The 14,567-nt window shown below is 39.4% G+C and overlaps 1 protein-coding gene across 1 annotated transcript in view; it reads right to left on the bottom strand.

Moving 5' to 3' along the window:
- LOC124613176 (BTB/POZ domain-containing protein 6-like) overlaps positions 1–14,567 on the bottom strand; it is a 32,948-nt gene that overhangs the window by 14,023 nt on the left and 4,358 nt on the right. Inside the window, exon 3 of the mRNA XM_047141813.1 lies at positions 5,104–5,237. Within this exon, the coding sequence (XP_046997769.1) occupies positions 5,104–5,237 (134 nt within the window). The remainder of the gene's footprint in view (positions 1–5,103; positions 5,238–14,567) is intronic.

Below are 14,567 nucleotides of genomic sequence, written 5' to 3'. Positions count from 1 at the left end.
AGAAAATTTAGCTGTGCTGTATGACTTAATGATGATTGCATCCTTCTGAGTAATATATTCATTCCAGAGGTCCTGTTTGCTTCTCAAGTGAGCATTACTCAGGAGGATGTTGACATCAGGAAAAACAAAATTGGCATTCTACAGATCAGATGGTGGAAGATTAGAGCATTTCAAAAGAAAAATTGATAGACTGAATTTATATAAAGTGAAAAGTAGTGAAGTGCAGTGGCAGGAAGAACAGGACTCCTACTCAGGGCAGTATAGGTTTATCCAACACAAAATCAAACACAGGTACTGCAGTAGTAGTTTTAATAATGAATAAGAAAACAGGAATGCAAGTAATGTTACTATGAACAGCAAGATAAGACATGAAGTAACACCTATCACAGCAGTACATGTTCATATACCTTCTAGCTTAGAAGATGATGAAAAAAATATGATGAGATAAAACAAATTATTTGAATAGTTAAGGGATCTGATGAAAAAGTGAGGAACTCGGAGGGGGATGGGTGTGGAATTCAAGACTAGAGACTAGGAAAATGAACATGGACAGAGGGGGACAGAATGAAAGAGAATGTTGCCTGATAGAACTACACAGAAAACAATTTAATCATTCTTAATACTCGGTTTAGAAATCATGTTAAAGGTTTAATATGCACAAATTTGGAGTAGGTATTAAAATCCATGGAGAAGAAATAAAAACTTTGAGGTTCGCCAATGACATTGTAATTCTGTCAGAGACAGCAAAGGACCTGGAAGAGCAGCTGAACAGAATGGAAAGAGTCTTGAAAGGAGGATATAAGATGAACATCAACAAAAGCAAAACGAGGATAATGGAATGTAGTCGAATTAAATCAGGTGATGCTGCGGGAATTAGATTAGGAAATGAGACACTTACAGTAGTAAAGGAGTTTTGCTATTTGGGGAGCAAAATAACTGATGATGGTCGAAGTAGAGAGGATATAAAAGGTAGACTGGCAATGGCAAGAAAAGCGTTTCTGAAGAAGAGAAATTTGTTAACATCGAGCATAGATTTAAGTGTCAGGAAGTCTTTTCTGAAAGTAATTGTATGGAGTGTAGCCATGAATGGAAGTGAAACATGGACAATAAATAGTTTGGACAAGAAGAGAATAGAAGCTTTCGAAATGTGGTGCTACAGAAGAATGCTGAAGATTAGATGGGGTAGATCACATAACTAATGAGGTGGTGTTGAATAGAATTGGGGAGAAGAGGAGTTTGTGGCACAACTTGACTAGAAGAAGGGATCGGTTGGTAGGACATGTTCTGAGGCATCAAGGGATCACCAATTTAGTGTTGGAGGGCAGTGTGGAGGGTAAAAATAGTAGAGGGAGACCAAGAGATGAATACATTAAGCGGATTCAAAAGGATGTAGATTGGGAGACGAAGAAGCTTGCACAGGATAGATTAGCATGGAAAGCTGCATCAGACCTGTCTCAGGACTGAAGACCAAAACAACAACAACAACAATGTACAAGATACCTGCGACGTAGGAAGATTTCAAACAATCATATAATGATGAGTAATGGCTTTCAAAACCTGATTTTAACTGCAAAACTTTTCAAGGGGGCAAATGTGGACTCTGTCCATAATTTATTAGTTCTGAACTGCAGACTAAAACTGAAGAAACTGCAAAACTGTAAGAAATTAAGGGGATACAGTCTGGAAAAGTTGAAGGAACTAGAATTTGTTGTGAGTTTCAGTGGAAATATCAGGCAACATTTGAAACAGAGGAAAAGAATATGACAGAAGATAAATGAGTAGCTTCGAGAGATGACATGCCAAAGGCAGCATAGGATCAAATGGGTAAATAGACATGGCCTAGCAGAAATCCTTGGATAATGCAGGAGATATTGAATTTAACTGAAGAAAGAAGAAAATATAAAAACTGTGGCAAATGTAGCAGGAATTAGGATATACAGGTGTCTAAAACATGAGATTGGAAGTAAGTGCAAAATGGCAATGCAGGAATGACTATATCAGAAATGCAAGAATGTAGAAGCCAGCACGCCTAGGAACAACATAGATGCAGCATAAAGAAAAATTAAAGAGACCTTTACAGAAAAGAGAAGCACCTGCATGAGCATTATGAGCTCAGGTGGCAAGCCTGTACTAAGCAAAGGCGGGAAGGCAAGAAAGTGACAAAAATACATATGAGTAATGAGTCCATATAAAGGAATCATACTCAAAAACAATATTATAGAAAGAAAAGAGGAAGTAAATGAAGATGAGATAGGAGTTACAATACTGCAAGAAGAGTTTGACAGAGCAGTGAAAGACCTAAGTCGAAATAAATCCCTGGAGTAGATAACATCCCTTTAGAACTATGGAAATTCTGGGGAGCAAGCCATAACAAAACTACATCACCTTGTATGTATGGTATACTGGACATGCTAAATGCCATCAGATTTCAAGAAGAACGTAATAACTTGTATTCCACAGAAGGAAGATACTGAAAGGTGAGAATATTACCGAACCATAGTTTAATAACTCATGGTTGCAAGATACTGACATGAGCTACTTACACAAGGATGTAAATATTGGTAGAAACTGACCTTTAGGAAGATCATTTTAGGTTCCAGAGAAATGTAGGAAGATATGAGAGCAGACTGACTCTACAACTTATCTCAGAAGATAGAGTGAAGAAAGGCACATCTAAGTTAACAGTATCTGTAGATTTAGAGAAATCTTTTGACACTGTTGACTGGAATACACTCTTTATAATTATGAAGGTAGTAGTGGTAAAACACTGGGAGCAATAAGTTATCTCCAACTTGTACAAAGTCCATACTGTTGTTATAGGAGTTGAAAGACATGAAGGGGAAGCAGTAGTTGAGAAGGGAGTGAGACAGGGTTGTAGCCTCTCCCCAATGTTTCCCAATCTGTACAATGAGCAAGCCGCAAAGAATACCTTGGAGACATTTAGGAAAGGGAATTAAAGTTCAGGGGGGAAAAAAAAACTCTGTGGTTTGCTGATGACATTGTAATTCTGTGAGAGGTGACAAAGTACTTGCAGGAACAGTCCTGGACAGTGTCTTGAAAAGAGTTTCTAAGGTGAAAACATCATCAACAGAAAAGCAAAGGTGATGGAAAAGTATTAAATTTAAAGCAGAGGATGCTAAAGTAATTAGATCAGGAGATGACACACTAAAAGTAGTTGATAAGTTTTCTACTTGGGCAGTAAAATAACTGCTCATGGTTGAAGCAGAGACGAAATGGAATGCAGACTGGCAGCAGTAAAAAAAGTGTTTCTGGAATAGACAGATCTGTTAACATAAAATATAAATTTAAGTGCCAGGGAATCTTTTCTGAATGTATTGTTCGGAGTGTAGTCCTGTGCAGAACCCAAACATGGATGTTAAACAGTACAGATAAAAAGAGAATAGAAGTTTTGATTGGTCATTCCACAATAGAATATTGTAAATAAGACGGGTAGATAAATGATAAACAAGGAGATACTAAATCAAACTAGAGAAAAAAGAAATGTGTGGCACAATCCGCCTACAAGGAGATATTGGTTGACAGGGCATATTCTGAAGCATCAAGGAATCATCAATTTGTTACTGGAAGTGTGTGTGTGTGTGTGTGTGTGAGAGAGAGAGAGAGAGAGAGAGAGAGAGAGAGAGAGAGAGAGAGAGAGGGTGGACACTGTAAAGCAGGGGCGGGCAAACGTTGCACGCGGCTCATGAGCGCACAGCGCTGCACGTGTGCTGCTCACATGCAATCGTCGACTGGGGCAGTGGCGACAGCCGGCAGGTTGCAGCTGTGTAGTGCCAGGCTAAGCTGCGGACGTTGATGTGTAGTGACCACTACGTAGTGAACATTGTATTTCAAGAACCGGAAAATGCAGAGTGAAACAAGGAAACGGAGAAGTGGAGATTTACTATCTTTTAAAAAGTAATGGGAGAATCATTTTTTCTTTGTGCAAAAATGTGAAGATTCGAAATGCTTAATATGTGGCAGTATTCTCGCTGGTCAGCGGAAGTTTAGTATTGAAGACCATTATAACAAATTTCACAAGGACGAGTACAATTTATTGTTGGATTCTGAGCGGATGGGGAAATTGAGCTTAAGGAGAGCGATCTGACGATACTAGATGAATCTGTCGTAGTTGCTATGGTGACGAGAGATCTGCGACTTCCTTTCGTCAGGTCTCTTGTCTAACTGATTTAACATTTTATGGAGCACTGTTTTCAATTTTTCAGGATGACAACAATAATAGCCCAGTGGTACGCTTAATATAGCGAGAGCTGGAAAACCATTTGCTGAATTAGTAAGTGTCGGTTAAGAGCAAACATCAGTGATGAAAATTTAAGTAACTGTTTGTGTTTGTCTGTATGTAGAAATTTTGTTCCACTCCACCTGTGATAATTAAAGAAAACGTATCGTAGGTAATAGGTACTCTTTCAAAACACGACATCTTTTAAGCACTCCTACTAACCTTATTTTGTTCCACTCCACTGTGATAATAAAATACGACGTATCGTAGGTAATAGGTACTCTTTCAAAACACGATATCTTTCAAGCACTCCTACTAATCTTATTCCTTCATCAATAAAGCAAGCTAGGAAACAAAATGCATTGCAGAGGAAGGAGTGGATTGAAGGTATGGTGGGGAGGGGAGATAAGCGGGTGGACAGCTTGTCCCTGTGTGCACGCAGAACCCCTGTTAACTGCACGCGTACAAGTGCACCGCACACGTGCAGGATTCCTGCCCGCCCCTGCTGTAAAGGGAGACAAATGTTTGAAATAGTTTAAATGGATGTTGGTTGCAGTAGTTAATGCCAAGATGAAGAGGCTTGCACAGGACAGACTAGTATGAATAGCTGCATCAAATACCAGTTTTTGGACTGAAGATAACAAGAACAATGATGAGAGAGGAGAGAGAGAGAGAGAGAGAGAGAGAGCGATTTTGTATACGCCATATAATGAGATAAGACAAAAGAAGAAGGTGGGAATGTAACAGAAGAAAATAGTATGAAACAGGGACAGAGAGACGCAATACATGACATAAGATCATCTGGCGGCAATTCATACTTTTAATTTCAGATATTTAATACTGAGCAGTTCAGGCAGCCCTCTTACTCAAGTAAAATTCTGAAGACTTCTGGCTCCACATCAGGGATCTTCACACATGCTTCCTCAGCCAGAGGTCCATAACACATGGCTTCGAACACAGGACTGGAAGCTGCTAATATCAGCTTGTGTGCTCTAAAAACCTAGAAGAAAAAAATGTAATGTATAATCTTACTTCAACAAGAACTTTGTACAACTGGCTGCTAACAGTTCTGCCACTATTGCTGATATATTATTTTGTGGTCCAAGGCATAATTTCTCTGCCTAACATTTCATCTTCCACTGCTGGAGACCTCATCAGAGGCTTCAACGACTCCGGAAGCTGTTACAGAATTTAAACAAGGTCACCAAGCTAACCTGTTTATATGTATCCGAACAAGTCAGTTCGTGAAACCATCAGGAGGCTGCCTAAGATCATGGACTCGCCTCGACATAGCCTATGGAGTTGTAGAGGGGAAGAGGTGTTTTATTACTTATTCAGAAATGCTAATGCACAAACATAATTTCAACAGACAATAAAGAGGATTTAAACAGACAAGTTGTGTAAATAAAACAAATGGTGCCAACTGTTCCCCATTATAAGCTCCACAGCATACATCGGCGCAACTCCTTAATCTTACACAGCAGTCTGATTATGTCACAAACTGATCATTGTGTGGATACACATAAACAGTTCAACTTGCTGAGTTTGCTTGAATTCTGTGGTAGCTTTCTCAGTTGTTAAAATCTCTGGTGATGTCTTCAGCAGCTAAATTATGCCTAAGGCAGGGAATTATGCCTTGGACTACAGCCTTATGCCCATATATCATATATCAGTAATAATGCCAGTGCTGACTGTGAAAGCCTGCATTCAATACTCTGTCATTCTTCTGTTCAACAAACAAAAATGTTGAAAATGTAATTTGCTTCAAATCTGTTGGCATGTTCAGATCATCAATAACATTGTTCTAATCCCCCACATTATAATGGCTAAAATTTTCTTATGAAAAACTAAAGCACACAGTACTGATGTTGCAAAATAATATTTATTTTATGGTTTGCTGTGAATGGTTTTTGACTTTTTGGGCCCTCTTCAGGCAATTTATATCCAAACAGATAGTCCACACAATATTAGCAAGAGTTTATATTTGAATAAAGATTGTTTTTCCAAAGATATATAACCTTTATGACTACATATCTATACAAAAACCACAAGTGTAATGACATACACAAGAAGGCTATGAACAAATAAACCTTATATTACAATATAAGCAAAGATTAAAGGAGACTTACTGATAGCCAAAATTTCAAGTAGTTTTTTTACTTTATTTGCTCTATGGTGGACATCACATTTAATGTTGTCAGAACAACATTGATTCAGAGCTTGTTCAACAAAGGCAGAATTTTTCTTTTTCGGTCTCCAACTTCTTTCATGTTCAGTCATTCTAGTAGTTATAACACTACCTGATTGACCTACATGTAATTTGCCACACAAACTGGATTAAATCCTGTAAATTCCTTCTGTTCTAAATGTGGAATCTGCTCAGATTGTGCGTAACAGTATTCCTAGTACAGAGGAGGCTGATGCAGACATGCTGGCTTTTACTCTGCTGGCAAATATCTATGTAGGCCTAGGTACATATGGCTTTGGGATCAATTCCTTCTAAGTGTGATTTAGTGCCTTCTGAGGATACAGAAGAGCTGCTACTTCTTTCTGTTAACAAGGGGACTGTACGAACTTCCCCTTACCAATTTCATTCATGCTGGGAAGGCGTACAGGGTATGATTAGGACTTTGACATATGAAAAAGGGAGATGCAACTTTTCAAGCATTTTCAAGAAAACCGAGTTTGTAAATTTTGCACGTTTACATGCTTATATACTTCGTATGGTTGACATTATTCAGGAAGTCTGCAGTTGAGTGAGTAAGCACTTAATATCATAACTAGTAGGTCTCTGGATTGAACCTCGGTGCTGGTACCGTTCCATTCCTCCACCCCCGCTGCCCACTATATTCTAATGAAGGACATATTGTGACTGTACTAAACATCAATATGTAATGAATCATTTATTATCTTCATAATCTTCACCACAAAAAATTGGATTTTCTCTAAAATTCTGGAAGTAGTTTTTAATTATAACTGTATTCCATGAGGTACATGATGTCATTTTCCCAGCATGCATCCAGATATGATATGACTCACCATACGAAAGCATTTTCCCGGTATTCCTGTAGGTAGTTTCAACCCACCAGAGACTGCTGCATTTGCACAAATGATTTTCAGCTGGTGAAGACAAAAGGCAACAGCATTCTCAAACCCGTAGAATACCTCATTCGTATGTCTGTCCCCAAGGTAGTTACTTGCCAACACTCCAAGACATCTGATTTTACAAGTACATGTAATGATATTCTTAGTACTTCGACAGTAACAAAACTGAATTTAAAAAAAGGACTCATGAGGACTAGTGTCTAGCGCACATCTTTTCCTTTCAAACTATTTCATCACTTTGAATCCTTCTGCAGTAATAACATAAGAACATGTAGAAACTGGAGAGGAAATATTTTTCAACACTTCTGGAATACTAGCAGAGAAACGACTCATGGTACAAGATGAAGTAATTGCTCACCAAGATATTGACAGAACTCCATTTGAAGAAACTGAAGGTCACTTTATCTTTATCAGGCAATTACAAGCCTGAAGAGAAGCAGGTAAAAATTATGTTCTGTTGGATTACAGGGTTACAGTTGTTAATCTAGCAAGGGAAAGTCAAGGAAGCATGAAGGATTTGAAAAGAGAGCAAGAAAATTTTAAATTCATTCATTCATTTATTTTCATATCAATTAAAAAACAATTTTTACAGACAACAAGATATTAATGTGTTAACTAATTTGTTCTGGGATGCCAATATCAGTCAACTTAAGACTGAACTCTCGCAGAATGAGAGACAAAGATGGTTCTTTACAATATGATACTGCAGTGCCTGTGTCATTCCGATTACAATGCAAAGTTTCTTTGAAAATTCATGCATGTACAAAGGAACAGACACTGTGGCGACTACAGCCGTTATGAAATACAACAAATGTATTCACAACTGCAAATAAAGACAACCATCAGCTGCATGATGGAATGACGCTAATTGCACCGTAATCAGAATAACACAGGTACTGCAATATCATATTTCTCTGCCGATACCGGAAAAGCGACTTTCAAGTACAATGTCTCACCTGTACGGGAATATACATAATGGATGTACGAGTACAGGTCATAGACGCATGGTTGAAGATATGAAAGCTTGGGTCGGGCTGTGAGTCGTGCCTGGATAGCCAAATGGTAAGACGAGCGCTCGCGATAGTCGAGAAATCCGGGTTTGAGTGCCGGTCCAGCACAAATTTTCATTGTCATCATTCCATTCTACAGCTGATGGTTGTCCTTATTTGCAATTGCGAATACATTTAATGTATATAAAGATGGTTCTCGTGCAGCAAAAGGATAATCATAAGGAAACACATTCATACACTGCTCAGTATGATGTAACCTTAACCATAAAATCACTACCAACAGTCCTTGTTTGATCATTTGGATCAAGGGTGAAAAAATTAGTTGTGAGTACACACAGAAATACAAAAACATTATGATAGCATGCTCAGCCTGGCAAACTCACAATAGTGTTATACAACAATTTTCTAATCAACACCTTGGAGTCACACATGAGAGAAGAACAATTTCTCTTGCTCCTTGGTTCATGGGCAGGGCACAGGAACTCAGGTTGCACAACATAATTTTTCAAGATGGAGGGGTTCTGCCAGCATGCAGAGTTAAAAGTACTTCCTCCAAATGTACTTCACTGGTGGAGCTTTTGACAGGCAAGTAAAGAATCTTATAAAATGGCTACAAAATGGCACGTACATCATATTGCTCATCCATACATGGACCATGAGTCTATGAACTGCCTGCACAATGCTGACGTACACCCATGGCCAGCAAGATCAAATCTGGACCAGAGACAGTATTCAGAATATAAACATCCAATTACAACAGTTGTGGGACAGCTTGTCTCAGGAGAGGCTACAACTGTTTTGCAGAAACATTCCCAACAAATCAGTGCAAGCATGCAGAACAGAGGGGGTGCAATAACATACTGGTAAGTGGGCTCACACTGCCAAGTTCTCTGTAAATCTGATCTGAATCTGCAAGCACTGAAATAACATCACACCCCCTCTCACCCCATGAAACTTCATTTCCTTTCCTCCTCCCATTCTCGGTGCTTCATATATATAACAGCTTGTCTAACCTAGACCTCAGCCTAAGCTACAAATCAATCTGTCACAGCACCACTCATTTACTAAGATTAGTTTGTTTTTGTGAAACATTCACTGGCTTCCCAAACACAAAACCAAAATATCACCTAACCTCAGGCTAGAGATCATTGCACATTCACTGGCTTCAATATCTCACAGCCAAACCGAATAAGTAATGATTATTGAAAATCTCTGCCAGACTGAGACTCGAACCTAAATTTACCATTTACCATGAGAAGTCAGTTTAATCATTTGCCTACTGGAGCATGCTTCCAGGTCTCAATCAAACTTTCATTATCATATATGTAGCTCACTACGATTTCTGAACATTAACACCATATGTTCTTGTATGGAGTATGTGAGGTGATTGTTCACAATAAGCAGGACGCCTGTAATAGAGTTAGGAAAGCAAAGGAACATCATAACAATGGAAGACATGACAATGAAAGTTTAGATTAGGCCTGTAATTATGCTCAAGACAGTCTAATTATTAAGGTCACTGCTTGTTATAATTACAAAATCTGTAAGTACGAGGGTTGAATGAAAAGTAATGCCTCCACCTTCGTTAATTGGGTTTGGATGGGAATATTTTTAACATGTCAAATGCAGGAATAACCCTTAGACTGTGATCTTTAATTATCAATATTCACTTTTCCACATAATCACCAGCCAATTGGATACATTTCTGCCAACAATGAACAAGTTTTCTGAAGCCGTCATGGAAGAAGTCGACACTCTGTTTCCGCAACCACAGTCTCACAGTTCTCTCAATGTCTTCATCAGAAGCATAATGATGTCCTTGCACATCGTCCTTCATTATTGGGAACAGATGAAAGTCAGGCGGTGCTAAATCTAGACTGTATGGAGGATTGGGGGTTTGTTTTGGGGGAGGAGATCAGACACCAAGGTCATCGGTCTCATCAGATTAGGGAAGGATGGAGAACGAAGTCAGCCGTGCCCTTTGAAAGGAACCATCCCGACATTTGCCTGGAGTGAGTATGGAGGATGCCGTACGGTGGTGAGATTCAGTCCTTGCAGTTCTGCAGTGGTGACGTGTGAGGTGTGTGGTTTGGCATTGTCATGCTGCAGGAAAACATTTCCCTTTTCCTTTTGGGCCCTTGTTAGCCAACATTTCAGAGTTCGCAATATTGTGATGTAACACCCTGAATTTATTGTTGTTCCACGATCAGTGAAATCAAAATGGTTAACACCCTCCGCATCCCAGAACACTGTGGGCATGATTTTTCCAGCTGAGGGTTGTGTCTTGAATTTCTTTTTCTGCAGCGAGTCTTTGTGTCGATATTCCATAGACTGACGTTTTGGCTCCGGGTCGTAATGGTGTATCCATGTTTTGTCCCATAACAATTGAATGGAGAAAGGTGCCACCTTTATTCGTGTAACACGAGAGGAGTTCCTGGCAAATTTCAAGTCTGTGCGCTTTCACTACAGGAGTCAGCATCTGGGGTACCCATCGTGCACAGATCTTCAGATAGCCAAGCAAAGCAGTAATGTAACCCACACATTCTTGTGAAATGGCAATTGTGCTTGCAATTTCTCTCCAAGTAATATGACGATCGTCCTGAATCAATCCATCAACATTTCGCTTGTGAAACTCGGTGGTTGCTGTCACAGGACGTCCAACTCTTGGTTTGTCACACAGGACAGATGTTCCCGCCTCAACATCTTTAAACTTACTTGCCCCACGACGCAAAGTACTCACATCAACACAATCACCATAAACTGCTTTCATTCTCTGTTGAATCTCCTTTGATGTGACACCTTCTGCTGTCAAGAATTCAATGACTGCACGTTGCTTAAACAGCTTTGACCGACCGTCTGCACAGGGTTCCATACTTTGCACTGTAACAACACAACCGTTCAATGCTAAGGCTTCCCACCAACTGGAGCCGTAGAGAAGAGACTACAGACGAAGCCAGTACCTGCGGCATGCCAATGCTGGCAACTGTTGAAGAGTTACGAAGGCAAAGGCATTACTTTTCAGTCAACCCTCGTACTTGCACAGACATCATTTCATGTCATTCCATTTTCAAACTCCAACCTAACCAACATCTTAAGCTAAGCTACAGAACAGACTCTCATTAGTATTGCAGCCACCATGTAGTGTCAACAGTGACATAAATGGTTACAGCAGATTGACTGAACCACTAACTTCAATATCGTCACTGAACAAAAATATCACACAATTGATTCTGTGTCAATCTGTCACATAACTGCATAAGTGTACACACCCACAGCACATTCCTATTGCTTGTCTTGTTTGTCTATATGTTCGCAATCAGTTCTGAGTAACAGCAGCTTCGGTCAATGGAAATGGACAGTGTTTCACAAGACAATAATTTCACTGAAAAAGAAATTATCACTCACTTGAAAGTGGTGTACGATAATGGAGGTTCCTTTTCTTTTCTTGAGTGATTGACAGCTGACAGTCACTGCACTAACTGTTGATTCTCTGCAGGTGTTCCTGCATTTTGATACTGTCTTTTGGCATTGCACTCTCAAAACAGCATCATCCAAAAACAACCACATGGAATATTTTAATTGTATGGTACTCTACTTCCTTCTTTTGCAGTTACGTCAAATTTACATTATTTTATCTATGATTAAGGCAGTATCCTTTGAACTTCATTTTCATTGTTGTTGTTGTGGTCTTCAGTCCTGAGAATGGTTTGATGCAGCTCTCCATGCTATTCTATCCTGTGCAAGCTTCTTCATCTCCCAGTACCTACTGCAGCCTACATCCTTCTGAATCTGCTTAGTGTATTCATCTCTTGGTCTCCCTCAACGTTTTGTACCCTCCACGCTGCCCTCCAATACTAAATTGGTGATCCCTCGATGTCTCAGAACATGTCCTACCAACCGATCCCTTCTTCTAGTCAAGTTGTGCCACAAGCTCCTCTTCTCCCCAATTCTATTCAATACCTCCTCATTAGTTATGCGATCTACCCATCTTATCTTCAGCATTCTTCTGTAGCACCACATTTCGAAAGCTTCTATTCTCTTCTTGTCTAAACTATTTATCATCCACGTTTCACTTCCATACATAGCTACACTCCATACAAATACTTTCAGAAATGACTTCCTGACATTTAAATCTATGCTCGATGTTAACAAATTTTTCTTCTTCCGAAACGCTTTCCTTGCCATTGCCAAGCTACATTTTATAACCTCTCTACTTTGACCATCATCAGTTATTTTGCTCCCCAAATAGCAAAACTCATTTACTACTTTAAGTATTTCATTTCCTAATCTAATTCCCTCAGCATCACTCTACTTAATTCGACTACATTCCATTATCTTCGTTTTGCTTTTGATGATGTTCATCTTATACCCTCCTTTCAAGATACTGTCCGTTCTGTTCAACTGCTCTTCCAAGTCCTTTGCTGTCTCTGGCAGAATTACAATGTCATCGGCGAACCTCAAATTTTGTATTTCTTCTCCATGGATTTTAATACCTACTCTGAACTTGTCTTTTGTTTCCTTTATTGCTGGCTCAATATACAGATTGAATAACATCGGGGATAGGCTACAACCCTGTCTCACTCCCTTCCCAACCACTGCTTCCTTTTCATACCCCTCGACTCTTATAACTGCCATCTGCTTTCTGTACAAATCGTAAATAGCCTTTCGCTCTCTGTATTTTACCCCTGCCACCTTCAGAATTTGAAAGAGAATATTCCAATCAACATAGTCAAAAGCTTTCTCTAAATCTACAAACGCTAGAAACGTAGGTTTGCCCTTCCTTAATCTTTCTTCTAAGATAAGTCGTAGGGTCAGTATTGCCTCACTTGTTCCAACATTTCTACGGAATCCAAACTGATCTTCCCCGAGGTTGGCTTCTATCAGTTTTTCCATTCGTCTGTGAAGAATTCGTGTTAGTATTTTGCAGCTGTGACTTCTCCGGGGGCCTTGTTTCGACTCAGGTCTTTCAGTGCCCTGTCAAACTCTACACGCAGTATCGTGTCTCCCATTTCATATTCATCTACATCCTCTTCCAATTCCATAATATTGTCCTCAAGTACATCGCCCTTGTATAGACCCTCTATATACTCCTTCCACCTTTCTGCTTTCCCTTCTTTGCTTAGAACAGGGTTACCATCAAAGCTCTTGATATTCATGCAAGAGGTTCTTCTTTCTCCAAAGGTCTCTTTAATTTTCCTGTAGGCAGTATCTATATTACCCCTAGTGAGATAAGCGTCTACATCCTTACATTTGTCCTCTAGCCATCCCTGCTTAGCCATTTTACACTTCTTGTCGATCTCATTTTTGAGATCCTTTTTGCGTGCTTCATTTACTGCATTTTTATATTTTCTCCTTTCATCAATTAAATTCAGTACTTCTTCTGTTACCCAAGGGTTTCTACTAGCCCTCATCTTTTTACCTATTTGATCCTCTGCTGCCTTCACTATTTCATCCCTCAAAGCTACCCATTCTTCTTCTACTGTATTTCTCTTCCCCATTCCTGTCAATTGTTCCCTTATGCTCTCCCTGAAACTCTGTACAACCTCTGGTTCTTTCAATTTATCCAGGTCCCATCTCCTTAAATTCCCACCTTTTTGCAGTTTCTTCAGTTTTAATCTACAGATCATAACCAATAGATTGTGGTCAGAGTCCACATCTGCCCCTGGAAATGTCTTACAATTTAAAACCTGGGTCCTAAATCTCTGTCTTACCATTATATAATCGATCTGAAACCCGTCAGTATCTCCAGGCTTCTTCCATGTATACAACCTTCTTTTATGATTCTTGAACCAAGTGTTAGCTATGATTAAGTTATGCTCTGCGCAAAATTCTACCAGGCGGCTTCCTCTTTCATTTCTTAGCCCCAATCCATATTCACCTACTGCGTTTCCTTCTCTCCCTTTTCCTACTCTCGAATTCCAGTCACCCATTACTATTAAATTTTCATCTCCCTTCACTATCTGAATAATTTCTTTTATCTCATCATACATTTCATCAATTTCTTTGTCATCTGCAGAGCCAGTTGGCATATAAACTTGTACTACTGTAGTAGGCGTGGGCTTCATGTCTATCTTGGCCACAATAAGGCGTTCACTATGCTGTTTGTAGTAGCTTACCCGCACACCTATTTTTTATTCATTATTAAACCTACTCCTGCATTACCCCTATTTGATTTTGTATTTATAACCCTGTATTCACCTGACCAGAAGTCTCGT

This window comes from Schistocerca americana, chromosome 4 (assembly GCF_021461395.2).
Source record: "Schistocerca americana isolate TAMUIC-IGC-003095 chromosome 4, iqSchAmer2.1, whole genome shotgun sequence".
In the NCBI taxonomy this organism is placed as follows: domain Eukaryota; kingdom Metazoa; phylum Arthropoda; class Insecta; order Orthoptera; family Acrididae; genus Schistocerca; species Schistocerca americana.
The sequence above is the reverse complement of the archived record's forward strand: the minus strand, read 5'-3'. Positions and strand labels throughout refer to the sequence as shown.